The sequence below is a fragment of the Castanea sativa genome, chromosome 10 (assembly GCF_040712315.1).
Source record: "Castanea sativa cultivar Marrone di Chiusa Pesio chromosome 10, ASM4071231v1".
Classification (NCBI taxonomy): Eukaryota; Viridiplantae; Streptophyta; class Magnoliopsida; order Fagales; family Fagaceae; genus Castanea; species Castanea sativa.
Window position 1 is genome coordinate 38,130,624 of NC_134022.1, and position 15,613 is coordinate 38,146,236.

The 15,613-nt window shown below is 31.4% G+C and overlaps 1 protein-coding gene across 1 annotated transcript; it reads left to right on the forward strand.

Annotated features, from left to right (window-relative positions):
- Nucleotides 1–7,546: 7,546 nt before the first annotated feature.
- On the forward strand, nucleotides 7,547–13,556 carry LOC142612930 (putative transcriptional regulatory protein At2g25830). Its single transcript, XM_075785103.1, has 7 exons — nucleotides 7,547–7,779; nucleotides 7,864–8,039; nucleotides 8,380–8,441; nucleotides 8,724–8,880; nucleotides 9,037–9,314; nucleotides 12,440–12,560; nucleotides 13,057–13,556. Exons 1-7 carry the CDS (start codon nucleotides 7,680–7,682, stop codon nucleotides 13,147–13,149), a joined length of 987 nt encoding a protein of 328 aa, XP_075641218.1. The 5' UTR covers nucleotides 7,547–7,679; the 3' UTR covers nucleotides 13,150–13,556.
- Nucleotides 13,557–15,613: the final 2,057 nt, after the last annotated feature.

Sequence of the window (15,613 nt, forward strand, 5' to 3'; positions counted from 1 at the left end):
AGTATTTAGATTGTAGATTGTGAAGTGATTTATCATTATTCTTTTATTTTTTCCATTTTATATGGTACTCTACTTTCAAGAAATCAAGCACTAGATAAAATTTTTTTTTTTTCACTTTTTTTTTGTAAATTTTAGATTATTAATTGAATTATAAATATTTAAGATAGTAATTAGTATTTAGATTATGAAATATGGAGTGATTTGTCTTTATCTTTTTTGTTTTTTTTATATGATACTTTATTTTCAAGAAATAAAGTACTAGGTAATTTTTTTTTTCACTTTTTTGTTGTTGTAAATTTTAGATTATTAAGTGGATTATAAATATTTAATATTGTAATAAGTATTTAGATAGTGGACTACGATGAGATTTATCATTTTTTTTTCCATTTTTATATGGTACTTTACTTTCAAGAAATCGAGTACTAGGTAAAAGATTTTTTCACTCTTTTTTTAAAAGTAAATTTTAGATTATTAATTGAATTATAAGTATTTAAGATAGTAATTAGTATTTAGATGGTGGACGATGGAGTGATTTATCTTTATCTTTATCTTTATTTTTTTTTTATACCATACTTAGTTTCAAGAAATAAAGTACTCGGTAAATTTTACATTATTAAGTAGATTATCAATATTAAATATTGTAATAAGTATTTAGATTGTAGACTGTGAAGAGATTTATCATTATTCTTTTATTTTTTCCATTTTATATGGTACTCTACTTTCAAGAAATCAAGCACTAGATAAATTTTTTTTTTTTCACTTTTTTTTTGTAAATTTTAGATTATTAATTGAATTATAAATATTTAATATAGTAATTAGTATTTAGATTGTGGACTATGAAGTGATTTATCTTTTTCTTTTTCTTTTTCTGTGTGGTACTTTATTTTCATGAAATCAAATACTAGGTAATTTTTTTATTACTTATTTTTCTTTTGCAAATTTTATATTAATAAGTGAATTGTAAATAAATAAGATAGTAATTAATATTTAGTGTGTGGACTGTGGAGTGATTTACCTTTTTTTTTCTTTTTCATTTTATATGGTATTTTATTTTTAAGAAATCAAGTACTGAGAATTTTTTTTCACTTTTTTGGGGTAAATTATTTATTAGTAAGTTGATTATAAATATTTAAGATAAAAATTATTAGATTGTGGACTGTGGAAGGATTTATCTTTTCGTTTTTTTTTTTTTTGTATACTACTTTATTTTCAAGAAATCAAGTACTTGGTAAATTTTTTTTCACTTTTTTTTTTTAATTTGTAAATTTTATATTATTAAGTGGATTATACATATTTTAGACAGTAATTAGTATCTAGATTGCGGATTGTAGAGTGATTTATCTTTATCCTTTTTTTATATGGTACTTTATATTCAAGAAATCAAGTGCTAGGTAATTTTTTTTTTCATTTTTTTCTTCTTTTGTAAATTTTATTTTATTAAGTGGATTATATATATATATATTTATGATAGTTATTAGTATTTAGAGTGTGGACAAGAAGTGATTTATCTTTTTTTTTTTTTTTTTTCGTTTTATATGGTACTTTACTTTCAAGAAATCAAGTGCTAGATAATTTTTTTTTCTTCTTTTGTAAATTTTACGTTATTAAGTGCATTATAAATATCTATGATAGTTATTAGTATTTAGAGTGTGGAATAAGAAGTGATTTATCTTTATCCTTTTTTTTTATATGGTAATTTATTTTTAAGAAATCAAGTATTGGGTAAATTTTTTTCACTTTTTTTTTATATAAATTTTAGATTGTTAAGTGGATTATAAATGTTTAAGATAGCAATTAGTATTTAGATTGTGGAATATGGAGTGATTTATCTTTATCTTTTTCATTTTCATTTTTTTTTTGTATGATACTTTATTTTCAAGAAATAAAGTACTAGGTAAAATTTTTTTCACTTTTTTTTTTCTTTAGTAAGTTTTATATTATTAAGTGTCTTATAAATATTTAAGATTGTAATTAGTATTTAAAGTGTGGAATGTGAAGAGATTTATCTTTATTATTTTTTCTTTTCATTTTATATGGTACATTACTTTCGAGAAATCAAATACTAAGTAAATTTGTTTTTTCACTTTTTTTTTGTTGTAAATTTTAGATTATTAAGTGGATTATAAATATTTATATTGTAATAAGTATTTAGATTGTTGACTGCGAAATGATTTATCATTATTTTTTTTCTCTATTTTATATGGTACTTTAGTTTCAAGAAATCAAGTACTAGGTAAAAAAAATTTCACTTTTTTTTTTTTGTAAATTTTAGATTATTAATTGAATCACAAATATTTAAGATAGTAATTAATATTTAAATTATGGAATATGGAGTGATTTATCTTTATAATTTTCTTTTTCTTTTATGTTTTCTTTTTTTTATATGATACTTTACTTTCAGGAAATAAAGTATTAGGTACATTTTTTTTTGCACTTTTTTCTTTTGTAAATTATTAACTGTCTTATAAATATTTAAGATTGTAATTAGTATTTAAAGTGTGGAATGTGAAAAGATTTATATTTATTATTTTTTCTTTTCATTTTATATGGTAGTTTACTTTCTAGAAATCAAGTACTAAGTAAATTTTTTTTCACTTTTTTTTTGGGTATATTTTAGATTATTAAGTGGATTATAAATATTTAATATTGTAATAAGTATTTAGATAGTGGACTGTGAAGTGATTTATCATTATTCTTCTTTTTTTCCTATTTTATATGTTTCTTTACTTTTAAGAAATCAAGTACTAGGTAAAAGTTTTTTTTTTTTTCACTTTGTAAATTTTAAATTATTAATTGAATTATAAATATTTATGATAGTAATTAGTATTTAGATTGTGGACAATAGAGTGATTTATCTTTATCTTTTTTTTTCTTTTTTTATATGATACTTAGTTTCAAGAAATAAAGTACTAGGTAAATTTTTTTTAACTTTTTTTTCTTTAGTAAATTTTATATTATTAAGTGTCTTATAACTATTTAAGATTTTAGTTAGTATTTAAAGTGTGAAATGTGAAGTGATTTATCTATATTATTTTTTCTTTTCATTTTATATGGTACTTTACTTTCTAGAAATCAACTACTAAGTAAATTTTTTTTTTCACTTTTTTTTTTTGTAACTTTTAGATTATTAAGTGGGTTATAAATATTAAATATTGTAATAAGCATTTAGATTGTAGACTATGAAGTGATTCATCATTATTTTTTTTTCATTTTATATGGTACTTTACTTTTAAGAAATCAAGTAATAGGTAAAATATTTTTTTCACTTTTTTTTGTTGTTGTAAATTTTAGATTATTAATTGAATTATAAATATTTAAGATAGTAATTAGTATTTAGATTGTGGACTATAGAGTGATTTATCTTTATCTTTTTCTTTTTCTTTATCTGTGTGGTACTTTACTTTCATGAAATTAAGTACTATGTAATTTTTTTATCACTCATTTTTCTTTTGTAAATTTTATATTAATAAGTGGATTGTAAATAAATAAGATAGTAATTAGTATTTAGAGCATGGACTGCAGAGTGATTTACCTTTTCTTTTTCTTTTTCTTTTTCTTTTTATATGGTATTTTACTTTTAAGAAATCAAGTACTGAGAATTTTTTTTTTCACTTTTTTGGGGTAAATTATTTATTTTTAAGTGGATTAGAAATATTTAAGATAAAAATTAGTAGATTGTAGACTGTGGAGTGATTTATCTTTTCGTTTTCTTTTTCTTTTTTTTTTATAGTACTTTATTTTCAAGAAATTAAGTACTTGGTAAATTTTTTTTTTCACTTTTTTTTTTTATTTTGTAAATTTTATATTATTTAGCGGATTATAAATAATTAAGACAATCATTAGTCTCTAGATTATGGATTGTAGAGTGATTTATCTTTATCTTATTTTTTTATATGGTACTTTATTTTCAAGAAATCAAGTGCTAGGTAATTTTTTTTTTCATTTTTTCTTCTTTTATAAATTTTATATTATTAAGTGGATTATATATATATATTTATAATAGTTATTAGTATTGAGAGTGTGGATAAGAAGTGATTTATCTTTATTATTTTCTTTTTCGTTTTATATAGTACTTTACTTTCAAGAAATCAAGTGTTAGGTAATTTTTATTTTCATTTTTTTTCTTCGTTTGTAAATTTTATGTTATTAAGTGGATTATAAATATCTATGATAATTATTAGTATTTAGAGTGTGGAATAAGAAGTGATTTATCTTTATCCTTTTTTTTTTATATGGTACTTTATTTTCAAGAAATCAAGTATTAGGTAAATGTTTTTCACTTTTTTATTTTATTTTATAAATTTTAGATTGTTAAGTGGATTTTAAATGTTTAAGATAGTAATTAGTATTTAGATTGTGGAATATGGAGTGATTTATCTTTTTCTTTTTCTTTTTTTTATATGATACGTTACTTTCAAGAAATAAAGTACTAGGTAAATGTTTTTTTAACTTTTTTTTTTTCTTTAGTAAATTTTATATTATTAAGTGTCTTATAAATATTTAAGATTGTAATTAGTATTTAAAGTGTGGAATGTGATGAGATTTATCTTCATTACTTTTTCTTTTCATTTTATATGGTACTTTATTTTTGAGAAATCAAGTACTAAGTAAATTTTTTTTTTTTTTCAGTTTTTTATTTATTTTTAAATTTTAGATTATTAGGTGGATTATAAATATTTAATATTGTAATAAGTATTTAGATTGTTGACGGTGAAGTGATTTATCGTTATTCTTTTTTTTCTCCATTTTATATGGTACTTTATATGAAGCGAAGGAGTAGTGTATGATCAGTTATTAAATAACTGATGGTACACTACTCCTTCGCTTCATCGCTTATAAGGCAGAATAACTGATCATACACTACTCCTTCGCTTCATCGCTTATAAGGCAGAAAGTGGGGGAAGTTCTCTTCGATGTGGGACACAAATGTGTCAAGCCTACGAGATTACAAGGCCAGCCCTTGCTCCGAGGTGAAAATCCTGAGTACCCACAATACTTATTTGTAAAAATATCTCATACATGTGCATGAGGTTACATGCTAGTTTAACTAATGTAATATAGAGTGTATCTCAATAAATGTTTTTAATTAAAAAGAATGTTTAACCAACATTTTTCTTAACGGATTGGTTTGTTTGTTTTTTTTAAAGTGACAAGATTTAGGTACAGTACTTAGGTTCTGATATTTAGATTCTCCTTTTAAAATTCTGCCGTGTAACTTTTTTCTTAGGGATAATTACACTTTACTCACCTGTGGTTTGCCTCTAATTTGACTTGCTTACTAGTGATTTTAATTTTAACACTTTACCTAACTGTGATTTCCTCCGTTACTGATCCGTAACCCACTTCTTCTTCAGCCGTTATTCTAACACATAATATGTCAAAAACAAAAGCCCAAACAGATCAAAACACTCATCACATGAAGAACATACACAAACATGAAGAACATACACCCAGAAAACTAATACAAATCAAATCAAATCAAGCAATACTATCAAAGTATAAACCGCAGATCTATCAAAATACAACCCCAAAACCCAAGTCAAAATGCAAACATCAACACACCCACACACATTCAAACCCACGGATCCATCAGTAACCATGCCTCAAATCCCATTTTTCAAACCCCAACAACCAAAAGAAACCTAATTCCTAAATCAAAAAAATGGAGCAAAGCAGCTGTGATGTCCATCTCCTTTGCCCTCATCGCCCGAATGGGCCACATTCATAAACGCTCTGTCCCTAAATCATATTTCCTACTTCAAAGACATCAAAAGAGAAATGGAGAAGAAAACTCTGGCAAGTGTATGCTCGGTAAGTGTCAATCGCACCCTAAAATGACTTATTGGCCGAGTGCCGAATTTTTGTATTGAAAAAGAGCAAGCGGTGAAACAATAAATTGTTACAGTTCATCACTCTTCTTCTGGACCAAATATTTTTCAGGAAAATGAGGAAGCGATTGAACACTATCAATGCTGGGTTTGGAAATTTTTACTAGAGACAGGAGATGAAGATAAAACGGTTAGAATTGATTACAAAAATTTCATCACAGTTCAAGATACGAGTCGAACTAATATTGGTGCCGCTGAGGCTGGAGATCGGTTTGTGTGCTTGGATTGTTGTTTTTTATTTGCTGACTTGTCATGGTTCAATTTGGGTTTAAAGGGTTGGTTCGGTCATGGTGTTTCATGGTTGGGTTTTTCATGGTGTTTCATGGCTGGGTTTTTCATGGTGCTTTCTTGGCTGGGTTTCTTTTCTATCTGAATTCTTTTCTTTATCTGTGCTTGTTTCCATGTGCTTGGCTTCATTTGGATTTTTGTTTTGATTTTTCATTTGAATACCCAGAAAATAGATCAAAACAAAAATCCTAGATGCTACAATGCAGTTTGAGGTGTTGCAGTCTGCTTTGTTTATTGAGTACATACTTATTGAGGTGTTGCATGGTATTGCTTAATTTGATTTGTATTGGTTTGTTGGGTGTATGTTCTTCATGTGAGGAGTGTTTTGATCTGTTTGAGCTTTTGTTTTTGACATATTATGTGTTAGAGTAACGGCTGAAGGGGAGGTGGGTTACAGATTAGTAACGGAGGAAATCACAGGTGGGTAAAGTGTCAAAATTAAAACTACGGGTAGGCAAGTCAAATTAGAGGCAAACCACAGGTGAATAAGATGGAAGTGTATTTTTTTTTTTAGTTAAGTAATCACATGACTGAATTTTAAGTGCAAAATTAAAAAACAGCACTTAAAGTACTGTGCATCAATTAAGGTAACATTTTTTTAGGGACACATTTAGCATAAAATTACTAAAAATTATATTTTTGCTAGCAAAAACTAGGGGTGGCAATTCGTGTTCGCGTGTCGGGTTCGTGTCGTGTCAAGTCATGAGTATTCGATTACATAGCTCAACACTAACCCGACATGTTTATTAAACAGGTCAAGATTCCTCAACCCTAACACGACCCATTTATTAAACGGGTCAGTCGTGTCGACCTGTTTATCAACTTTTATCAAAATGAAAAATAATAATTAATGAAAATTTTTTTTTAATATAAAATTCAGAACTAATAAGTAATTGCATCACAAATAATTATCCAAAATTAAAGCATATCCTAATATCACAAATAATCAATCACAATATGTCAAAGAAAATAAATCACAACAACTAATAAGTTTATATACCAAGAGTTTGAAGGGTATATTGGTAAAATATCATTTAATTAAACGGGTCAGACGGGTCAAACGGGTTCTATGTGTTCAATACTAACCCAACCCATTTATTAAACGGGTTAGCCGTGTCAATCCGAATATGACACGAACTCGTTAAGCCTCAACCCATAACCTGTTAATTTTGTGTCGTGTCGTATCGGGTTCGCGGGTCATGTCAAATTTTGCCACCCCTAGCAAAAACTACAAGACACCAAATAGAAAATACTCATTTTGACAAAGTGATGGACTGAATTGGCAAAGAATAATTAAAAAAAGAAAAGAAAAGTGTACCGTAGAGAGGTTACGGGACACATCCATGGACTCCATGTAGTAATAATATGCAAAAGTCTCCGATTAGCGAAGAACAACTGAACAAGGCACTTACGTAGCACACACTACTGGCAGTGGCACTGCTCTTTACTCTTTAGATTAGTCCACTGCACTAATCTAGTAAAAAAACAAACAGCAAAAGAGACATGGGCTCGTCGTCAATGAGAGCATTTGGATCAATTCTTCACAGATTCTCTAATGGGTTTTCCTCCAAATGCCCCATTCCCATTCCCTTTGCTGTCAAAAGTAATTCTTTCTCAATTCACTCATTCTCACTTTTTTTTTTATAATCTTTGTGAGGAACTCATATCATATCACCTTATGATTCAGGAAACTGTTTGCTAAGCAGAAAGTTATCATCTTTATCAACAATATCAACGTATACCTCGTTGTTTTTGTATGAAAACAAGTGCATTGATAATAATAATGTTCTTCAAGTGAGAAAGTTATGGACTGTCTCTCCTCTCTGTATGGGCAGGCGTTCCAGCAAAATCGCTGGCAGAAAGGTTCTCTCTCTCTCTCTCTCTCAGTTTTTTGTTGTTGTGAATTATTAGTTTGGGGACTGATTATAGTGGTGTTTTGCTTGTTTGTGCTCACTGACTCAATGACCTGTTCGGTAAAGTTTTGTCTATGGTTTCCAATTTTATGTGTTTGATGAAATGCCTAATAGAAGTTAGGTGTTTTACTTCTATCCTAAAATGGGTGTGATTTGTTTGGAACCATTTTCTTACGTGAACACCATGTGTTTGATGCAATGTTTGTATCAATCGTCATGAGTCTGGAAAAGTTAGGAAGACATTTTTGTGGCCTTCTACTTCAGGTTTCTAAATGTGACAGTAATTGCAGGGGGCACAAGATGCAAAGAAGGCAAAGCTGTATTCGAGGATCGGGAAGGAAGTCGTATCTGCGTGAGTTGGTTACTCTCTATTTGACTCTTTCTTGGATTGACATGCTGAAACTGCTAAAAAATAAATAAATAAACATAAGAAAAGTATATAGAGCACTGCTCTTACCAATTACCAGTACCAAAAATTTCTTTAGAGTGGGTTCTGCTTGGTAGTAATTTCTAGTTTTGAGTGATATTAGGAAGAAAGTGCCAGGAATTTTTTACCTGCCATTATATACTTTAGATGTACATTAAATTTTTTATTGATTTTTTATGGGTCATACTTATAATATGCATTGAGCAGTGTTAAGAAAGGGGGTCCAAGTCCTATATCTAATATGACTTTGGCTGCTGTACTTGAGAAAGCCAAGGAGCTTGATGTACCAAAGGAAATTCTGGACCGCAACATCAAGAGAGCATCTGAGAAGGGACAAGAAGCTTACATCGAGAAAATCTATGAGGTTGGTGTGTGTATATATAATTTTTTATATTGGGGATACTATGATTTTTAACTATTGAGGGTAAGTTTGGTTTGGATTTTTCTCTATTATTTTACTTGATATTGATACATTGGGAAGTTTTTAAGCTCTTAAAAAGATCTAATTTATTATTTTCAGGTATATGGTTATGGTGGAGCTAGTATGGTAGTTGAGGTGTCAACTGATAAGATTAATCGCTCTGTGGCAAAAATTAGAGAGGTAGTGAAGGACTATGGGGGAAAGATGGCAGATTCAGGATCTGTAATGTTCAAGTTCAGACGTGTCCGGGTCGTAAATGTAAAGGTCACAGATGTTGACAAAGATCAGCTTCTTGTCATTGCATTAGATGCTGGTGCTGAGGATGTTATTGAACCTCCAGTGTATGAAGATGAAACTGAAGAAGATAGGTTGGAAAGGTAATATTCCACTTTTTCTCTGTAGAGATTATGTCTCTGATCTTATTTTAAATGCCTAAAACTCTAGTTTTTATGACCTTGTTGTCAATATAAAACTCTGCTAGATGTGCTGACAGTCTTTTTCTTCAATTACTTTTTTTTTTTTTTTAATGTTCTAATGGTAGAGGGAAGGGTATTAGATCCTGACAAGAGTAGAGCATTAGAGTTGGCATGTGCAAAAAAGTTAAGTTAGACAGAAATACCTCTTATGAGCAATGTTATAGTTGTGCATGTATCACAACATCAACACTGATCATCTTTCATTAAAGAAAAGGTAAGTGATTTATTCCATTGAGGTTTTACCCGGAATATTAAAGATTAGCAGGTTGTAAATGAATCAATTTGTAATTGTTAGTATAAATAATTATTTGTGTGAATTAAGCCGACCTCCATAGGGATTTTTGGAAATGTTAGGGACCACGACCTATTTTTAGAAATGATACTATAGCACTGAGCCTACTTGTTTTACTTTCTATTTCCCTGATTTTCCTTATCATCTAACCTGCCTGATTAATAACCAATATTTAAGGTGAATTGGAATTTTCTTATGTATTTGCTTAAGCAGTGTGGCTTTTCTAAAAAATAGAGAAGGTGGATTATGTGGTGTATATCAACTGTCAAATTTTCTATTCTAATCAATGGTCCTCCAGTTGATTTTTTTTGGAAGCACAAGGGGTGTTTGTCAAGGGGACCCATTATCTCCGCTCCTTTTTGATATTGTCATGGAGGCTTTGAGTCGTATGTTGGATGCGGCTGCTATGTTGGGACAGTTTTTGGGCTTCTCAGTAGGTAATTCAGCTAGGAAGTTGCTAATGGTGTCCCATCTCTTATTTGCAGATGATACACTTATTTTTTGCGATGTTGACCCACATCATTTAGCTGCTGTATGTGGAATTCTGGCCAGATTTGAAGTGGTATTAGGGTTAAAAATTAACTTATTGAAGTCAGAATTGATAACAATTGGTAACGTGCCTAATATGGATGAATTAGTGGAGATTTTGGGTTGTTAGCAGTCTTCACTTCCATTGAAATATTTGGGCCTTCCATTGGGTGCCTCCCATAAAGAGGAGACAATTTGGAACCCTGTTTTGGAAAAGATGGAGCAGCGTCTAGCTGGGTGGAAAAGATTGTATTTATCTAAGGGGGGCAAAGTAACTGTTATTAAGAGTACTTTGTCCAATTTACCTACTTATTTCCTTTCTCTCCTTTCTATTCCAATAAAGGTGGCAAATTGTATGGAGAAATTACAGAGAGACTTTCTTTGGAGTGGTATTGATGCTCCTAAGGTTCCTCTGGTGGAATGGGCTAAGGTTTGTATGCTGGTGCAGAAGGTTGGTTTAGGGATTTGACGGCTGAGAAGATTTAATTCTGCTTTGTTAGGCAAATGGTTGTGGAGATATGGAATGGAGAGAGATGCCCTTTGGAGGAAGGTCATTGAGGCTAAATATGGGGATGAAGGGGGTGGTTGGTATACCAAACCGGTGTTAGGGACCTATGGTGTTAGTGTGTGGAAATCCATTAGAAGTGGCTGGCTGGACTTTTCTAAATTTCTTCAGTTTGATGTGGGTGATGGTACTAGGATAAAGTTTTGGGAGGATGTATGGTGTAAAGATTGTTCCCTTAAGGAAGCATTTCCAGAATTGTATAGTATTAGTCGGGCAAGGGAGTTTTTGGTGTCAGAGGTGATGTGTTTCTCCAATAGGAGGCTTCATTGGGACATTCGGTTCTGTCGTTCACCTCAAGATTGGGAGTCATTTGATCGTTTTTGGGTTATGCTTTATTCCACGAATGTGCGGGGTGTTGGTGACGACAAACTTTGCTGGAAGCTAGCAATGAGGAGAGGTTTTGAGGTTCGAGGCTTCTACCACTCGTTATCTCCTTCTTCTATCATTGATTTTCCTTGGAAAATGGTGTGGCAATCCAAGGTTCCTCCTAGAGTAGCGTTCTTTTCTTGGACTGCTGCCTTAGGTAAGATCTTAACTACGGATAATCTATGGAAGAGGCATATTGCAGTGTTAGAGTGGTGCTTTATGTGTAAAAGGTGTGGAGAATCAGTGGATCATCTTCTTCTTCATTGTCCTGTAGCATATGAGTTGTGGTCTATGGTTTTTTGTTTGTTTGGTATACATTGGGTTATGTTGTATAGTGAGGAATTAGCTTCTTGGTAGGGGAAGTTTGGTAGACATTGAAATATAGGTTTATAGAGGTTTATGCCGTATATAAATTACAAACATGTGTAAACTGTCCTTGAAAATAGGAAGTAAATCCTAATATTTCCCTAAACCTTGACGGAGGTTAGTGTAATTTAAATTTTGGAGTGGACGTTCTTGTAAAAAATATGCGACTTGGTTTACCAATATAATGAAATCTCTCATCATTTCTCTAAATCAACTAAAAGCTTAGTTTTTTAGTTTCCACAAGTATGTTTTCTGTATCTCACATATGTTTCGTTACTTTCAATGGAAATGATAACTAGCTAGTGTTATTGGATGGGTTGGCACAACTGCGATCTTTCAGTCAGCATGCTATGCTATCTAAGCAGCTGTAATATCTGAAGAATGAGACATTGGGAACCCTTCTGTTTTTTGAGAAGGGGAGTTTTAAAAAATAATCATGTTAGCTGGAGAAAATATCAAATTTCTTGTGCTGTGAGCTGTACCCTGAGTTTGAAGTCCAGAATCTTTCTCTGCTTGATGGAAGTGTGTATTTGGTGTTGGAAGGGGCATGTCTGCTTGCGGGGTAGTGATTCTAGTGAAATTAACTTATGCGTATTCTTTTTCTTAGCTGTTGATATTAGGTTTAGTTGTTGTATTACCACCCTATATTCTCTTAATTTTCAACTTTTGCATATTTGCTTGATTTCTGACTGTTGTGATAGAATTTATGTAGGTAATATAAGTATTGTATTCAATTTTTCGAACCTAGTGGGTTTTGAACCTATGACCTCACTCTTCAGCTAAGATTTGTAAGGGGAGGATATTCTGATTACATTAGAGCTCATTGGCAATATATACATTTTTTTTCCTCATTATAAACTATACAACTTTCTCTACGAAGTTCTAATACTTTGTTGCTTTTTCTTGAAGCCAATATAAAATTGTAAGTTCATCAGATAACTATACAGCAATATTGTCAAAACTACGTGATGAAGGAATAAAGTTTGAGCCTGATAATGGTTCTGAGCTGCTTCCATTAACCGCTATAGAGGTATGTTGCTCTTGTACCCTATGGTTTTGTTGATACTTTGTATAGTACAAAATCTTTGTCCTCAACAGCAAAGGAAAATAGTTAGCTATAATTTCTTAGTTTGGCCTTTTTCCTGAGAATAGGCTACCGCTGAATATTTTGTTGTGCATTTGGATGGGTGTTTTTTTTGGTTGAAATTTTTATTCGCTTATTTGTAGAAAGTTGGCAAAAGCGCATTTGTAGCTAAAAAAAGCTGTAAATAAGCAAAAATAAGCCAAAAAGTAATCCAAAGATTCCAAACTCACAGTTGGCATTTGGATTCCCCCCTCGTCTTTCTTTCCAATATTTCATTCTCCATTTGCTATGTGCTAAGCCCTTTGGTTTATACACCATCTTTATAATGTGGTGAATCAATTTGTTGCTTTGTTTTTTGGTTTGTAATGACTCCAATTATCTCCTATAATTTTCCTATTTCATATGTTTAAAGTAATGACTACAATAAGTTGTTGGGTTTTAGGTAGATGATGAGGCTATGGACTTGAACAAAGAACTTATGAGCAAGTTACTTGAACTTGATGATGTTGATGCCGTTTATACGGACCAGCTGTGATTATATTTTACGTCTCTAGTTGCCATCTCAACAATGGAGATTTTGTTGCTGTTGGGCAATAGTTGGTACATCGGGTTCGTGTATAAAGTACGGTGATTGACTGGTCTTCTTACTTGATGGATAAAGATACCTTGCTGATATGAGCAGGTCCTTGTTTTGGGGGCATTGCTGTGGATGACAGGGGATGGTTGGGGAGACGAGCTTGATGCTTTGCTGCTTATATTATTATGCTTTCACAAGCAGAGAATTTCTGTGACAGCTTGGTTATTAGTTATTACTTCTGGAAGAACAGGGAATACTAAAAATACTATTTCTTTTTTGGTAGGTAAAGTGTTTATTTGTTTCTGAAGGATAAATCATAAAATTCTTTTCCTCCAATAAAAGTACAAGGATTAATTCTTGATGTCCATTGGCCAAGTGGTTCAACGCTTAGATAGGATCCTCTTAAACAACAAATTGTGTTGTCCATGCCAATAGGAATTTGTAGTTTTATCTGTACTATTTGTTGCTAAAGATTATAAGAGCATTCTCATCAAAGGTGTTAAAAATGTTAAATGTTATTTTTTAACATTTTTAACACCTCAAATCATAAAAACATGACTACATTACAGATACTAAATGCTAAATAATTTAGCATTAAGCTACAGTGAGCTGTCATTGATAACAACTCACTATAGCTTGATTGTAAATTTTTTATTTTATTTTTTATTCCTCACTGGTTTGATCTTTCCCACTATTCTATTCTTTCTTTTTCTCTCACAAGTCTCTTCTCTTTTTTCTTCTTTCTTTTGTCTCTCACTGGTCTTACTTCTTCTCTCTTTTCTTCTTTCACCGGCATCAACTGAAAAATCACTGTGGTAGTGGTGGTGTTGAATTTTTATTTTTTTATTTTTTGAAGAGGTAACTTGTGATTCTAATGGTGGTTGTCACGGTGGTGATATGAATATGATTTGGTGGTGATGTGGGTTTGATTTGGTGGGGCTCGGTGCTAGTGGGTCTTGGTTGTTTTGTATTGGTGGTGCCTCGACAATGGTTTTGATGGGTCTCAGTGGTGTTGTTGATGGGTTTGGTGGCACAGTTGGTTGTTGATGGGTCTTGGTTGCTCGGTTGATGGGTTGCTTGATGGGTCTCGGTGGTGTTTCTCAGCGGAAGTGGGTGGCTTAGCTCGTGGATCTTGCAATGGGTTTGGGTTTGTGATTTTGGTAGGTTGTTTTTCTTTTTCTTTTTCCGGTTGTTGGTGGTTATGAGGTTGTGGGTTTGGGTTTGTGAGTTTGGTGGGTTGTTTCTCTTTTTTAGCTTTTTGGTGGTGATGAGGTTGTGGGTTTAGGTTTTGTGATTTTGGTGGTTGGGGATTGTGGTGGCTGCCAAATTGTGGTTTTTTTTTTGTTTGCTTTTGGTGGTGGTGGCTAGCAGTGGCTAGCTGTGGGTGTGGCTATGGCTGTGGTTGTGGTTTGTTTGGATTGAGAAGAAAGTTGTGGGTTTTTTCGGAGAAAGAGAGAGACACAGATAAGAATAGAGAGAGAGAAAGAAATATAGTGAGAGAATAAAAATAATAATATTTAAATGTAGTTGTAAAAACAATAGAACCTTTGATGTTTGGTATACTATAAAATGAGGTGATAGAGCAACCTAAGAACCTACTTTTTCTATTTTATACTACAACTTTTCCAAAACATCTACATCAGTTCATCTATTTTACAATTTATTCTTTTTAAATAATAATATCTTTTTAATTTTTAATTACTATTCTTTTGTCACTGTCTCTTTATCTTTTCTTTCTACTTATCTCTTTATCTTTATCTTTTATCATTGACCTTATCTCTCTCAGACCACTCTCCGCTTCTTCTTCTTCCTTTCACGTGTCAAATCACCTCCCCCCCACAAGTAGATTCTTCTTCTTCTTATTCTTTCTCTCAAAGTCAGATCAGCTCTCCACCACAAGCACCAATCTCCACCACAAGCTCCACAAAAATCAAAACCCACAAGCATCGATCTCTGTCGACCCACACACGCTGACTCTGTCATGGGTCTCGCAGTGGGTTCGGGTTTGTGATTTTAGTAGGTTGTTTTTATTTTTCTTTTTCCAGTTGTTGGTGGTGATGAGGTTGTGGGTTTGGGTTTGTGATTTTGGTGGGTTGTTTCTCTTTTTCTGCTTGTTGGTGGTGATGAGGTTGTGAGTTTGGGTTTTGTGATTTTGGTGGTTGGGGATTGTGGTGGCTGTCGGCTTGTGGTTTTTTTTTTTTGGTGGTGGTGGTGGTTGGCAGTGGCTAGTTGTGGTTGTGGTTTGCTTGGATTGAGAAGAAAGTGGTGGGTTTCTTCAGAGAAAGAGAGAGACACAAATAAGAATAGAGAGAGAAAGAAATATAGTGAGAGAATAAAAATAATAATATTTAAATGAAATTGTAAAAAAAAAAAAAAGAACCTTTGATGTTTGGTATATTGTAAAATGAGGTGTTAGAGCAAC